Source organism: Monodelphis domestica, chromosome 6, assembly GCF_027887165.1.
Source record: "Monodelphis domestica isolate mMonDom1 chromosome 6, mMonDom1.pri, whole genome shotgun sequence".
NCBI lineage: Eukaryota > Metazoa > Chordata > Mammalia > Didelphimorphia > Didelphidae > Monodelphis > Monodelphis domestica.
Window position 1 is genome coordinate 18175258 of NC_077232.1, and position 2920 is coordinate 18178177.

The following is a 2920-nucleotide window of genomic DNA, read 5'->3' on the forward strand; positions in this document are numbered from 1 at the left end:
AATCATATTTTCTTGTTAGCAAATGTCTTAAAGTGTTGTCATTGCACATGTAACACTGTACATTTTGGATGCAAAAATGCTATGTAGTTTTATTCACTCATCCTGCAGGTATTGTAATGGAGACACAGGTTGGGGAGGTGACCTGCCTAAAGTTCCAGAGTAAGTTAGTGGTAATGACAGGAGTAGTACCCTGCACTGTGAACTCTAATATTTTCCCCAAATCTGTTTTCCTTAAAGGGGTAAATATTTGCATCCAGAGTATGATCATTCAAATATTGGCTCCGTCATGTAGACTTTGGGCAAATCACTTATTCATGAAGTAGATAACTTAAAGGGCTCTTCTCAATTTTAAATGAACAAATGTTTAAGACTTTATGGAGAAATTATTGATCATAATGTGTTCAATTCTAGTCATGCAATTAATTCAACAAGTATTTATTTTTTTACTATATTCTAGAGATTGTCACAGAGAACACCTACATATTTATATCTTCAATGATGTCATATCCTACTTATAGCAAACACTATATAGAAAATACATAATTGAAAGATAGCAGGCTGTGCTCAAAAGGAGAAATTCATGATTTTCAGTAATATATCAAGAGTATGACCACAATATTTGTGGCTCATGCATAGTAAAAATAGAGGTCAAGGGTACTGTGGAATTTCAGCAAAGTGTCCAGTAATGATCTTAATGAGTATGGGGCATGAGTTATGATGTGTGCTGAAAAGTTACCACTACAATATTTGCATGACCTTATAAAAACTCGATTTTTATGTAACATAATTTTGTAGTATAATATTTTACAATATATGATTCACAAGAGATGGATAATTGCCTATGACTAATCTGATGATTGTTTTTCTCTTTCCCAAGGGAATCACCCAAATCACTACAAGTATTTATGGAGAATGGCTCAGAGGTGAAGGAGTTCATCCTTGTGGGATTGACAGATGCCCCAGAGCTTCAGGTTCCCCTCTTCATAATATTCACTATCATCTACCTCATCACCCTGGTGGGAAACCTGGGTATGATAGTCCTGATATTGTGGGACTCCCGTCTCCACACACCCATGTACTTTTTCCTCAGTAACCTCTCTCTGACTGATCTTGGCTATTCTTCTGCCATTACCCCTAAAGTTATAGCCGGATTCCTCCCAGGGAACAAAACTATCTCCTATAGTGAGTGTGTTGCACAAATGTTCTTCTTTGTGCACTTTGTCACCATTGAAAGTTATCTCCTGGCTGTTATGGCTTATGATCGTCAGGTAGCTGTGTGTAAGCCCCTCCATTACACCACCACCATGACGTCCAGTGTGTGTGTCCGTCTGGTTATTGGATGCTGTATCTTTGGTTTTCTTTGTTCTTCCCTTCACACAGGAAACACTTTCACCCTATACTTTTGTAATTCCAATGTGATCCATCACTTTTTCTGTGATGTCCCACCCCTCTTTGTTCTCTCCTGCTCTCTCACATATGTCCATGAATTGGTTCTCTTCTTTGGTGTTAGTTTCAATGCTTCTCTTACCCTTTTTTTCATTGTGAAATCCTATTTTTCCATTTTCATTGCCATTTTGAGAATGAGTTCAGCTGAGGGCCGCCAGAAAGCGTTTTCTACTTGTGCTTCCCATCTCATAGCTGTATCCTTGTTTTATGGAACAATAATCTTCATGTACTTACAACCTAGCTCTAGCCATTCCATGGACACAGACAAAGTGGCTTCAGTGTTCTACACCATGGTCATCCCCATGTTGAATCCTCTGGTCTACAGTCTGAGGAATAAGGAAGTCAGCAATGCTTTTAGGAAAATCATGGGAAGACAAAATCTTAGTTAGGCATCTCCTTTTAATTAAGGAATAAAGTACCCAAATATTTGTCTTCTATTCTATTTTCTTTAATATGCAATATCTTCTGGGCTCACACACACCTTATTTTTCATTGATTATGCAATAAACTCTCTCTTTCTCTTACATTTTATAATATCTTTTCTAACTATCTTCTTGCATCTGATTTCATAATCAATAATTTATAAAACTTTGGGTATTTGGAAAATTTTTTAAACTTCATCTCTCAGTAAATGGGACCTTTAAAGTTTGTGTCTCTTCATTTTTTCACAGGAGCTTTCACAGAATTCCGATATCACAGAAAATTATGATTTGTTGTGCACATCAGCCCTTATGGGTCTGCTGTATTTACTCATCATGTGATTCTGGGCAGACTATGGTTGAGTGAGTTGAAGAAATGGGCCATCATCACTGCATTACTGATCTCAAAGTTTTTCTAAAAAGACTAGTAGAAGATCAGCCATTATTGTCCCCATTCTTTTGTACTTGACAAGAGTTGTCATATGGGAGAGAAGTGATGTATATATCTCCCAGTGCAGCAACTCCCTGTTCTTCTGTGGACTGGCAACCTTTGCCCAACATATATTCTTGAAGAGTTTGTTGGGAGATCTTAGAATTTAAATTAATTATATATATTCACACAAGCAGTCACAGACAGGACCTTGCAAGTGATTGGCACATAGTAAGTACTCAGTACGTTTTGTTCCCTGATTTGACTGACTTAATTGTAGGCCAATCTTTTGTACATAATTTTGTGAATTTTAAGCCTTTTTTTTTTTTTGAGGTGAAAAAGTACCTAACTTATCTGGATTGGCCTGCATGTAAAAACTACTGAGGTTTGTTTTTTCTTCATGATGTTTTCTCCTCTATGTTATCATTAATAAATAAATTCACATTATTAAAATTAGAATCAATGAATAAAAGAATTGGAGAATTGGAAGAGACCTCAGTAATCCTATAATCTACCTTATAACCCAAAAAAGTCTCCACTCCACATTTTCAGGAAGAAATCCAGTTTCTGTTTAAAGACCTATAAGGAGGGATGAGCCACTGCCTTTTGAAAGTATCCATTTCAG

The 2920-nt window shown here is 36.5% G+C and overlaps 1 protein-coding gene across 1 annotated transcript; it reads left to right on the forward strand.

The window, feature by feature from the left end:
• Nucleotides 1–905: 905 nt before the first annotated feature.
• Nucleotides 906–1835, forward strand: LOC100026919 (olfactory receptor 5B12-like). The gene has a single exon (XM_001377341.3). It carries the CDS (start codon nucleotides 906–908, stop codon nucleotides 1833–1835), a length of 930 nt encoding a protein of 309 aa, XP_001377378.3.
• The last annotated feature ends 1085 nt before the right edge of the window (nucleotides 1836–2920 follow it).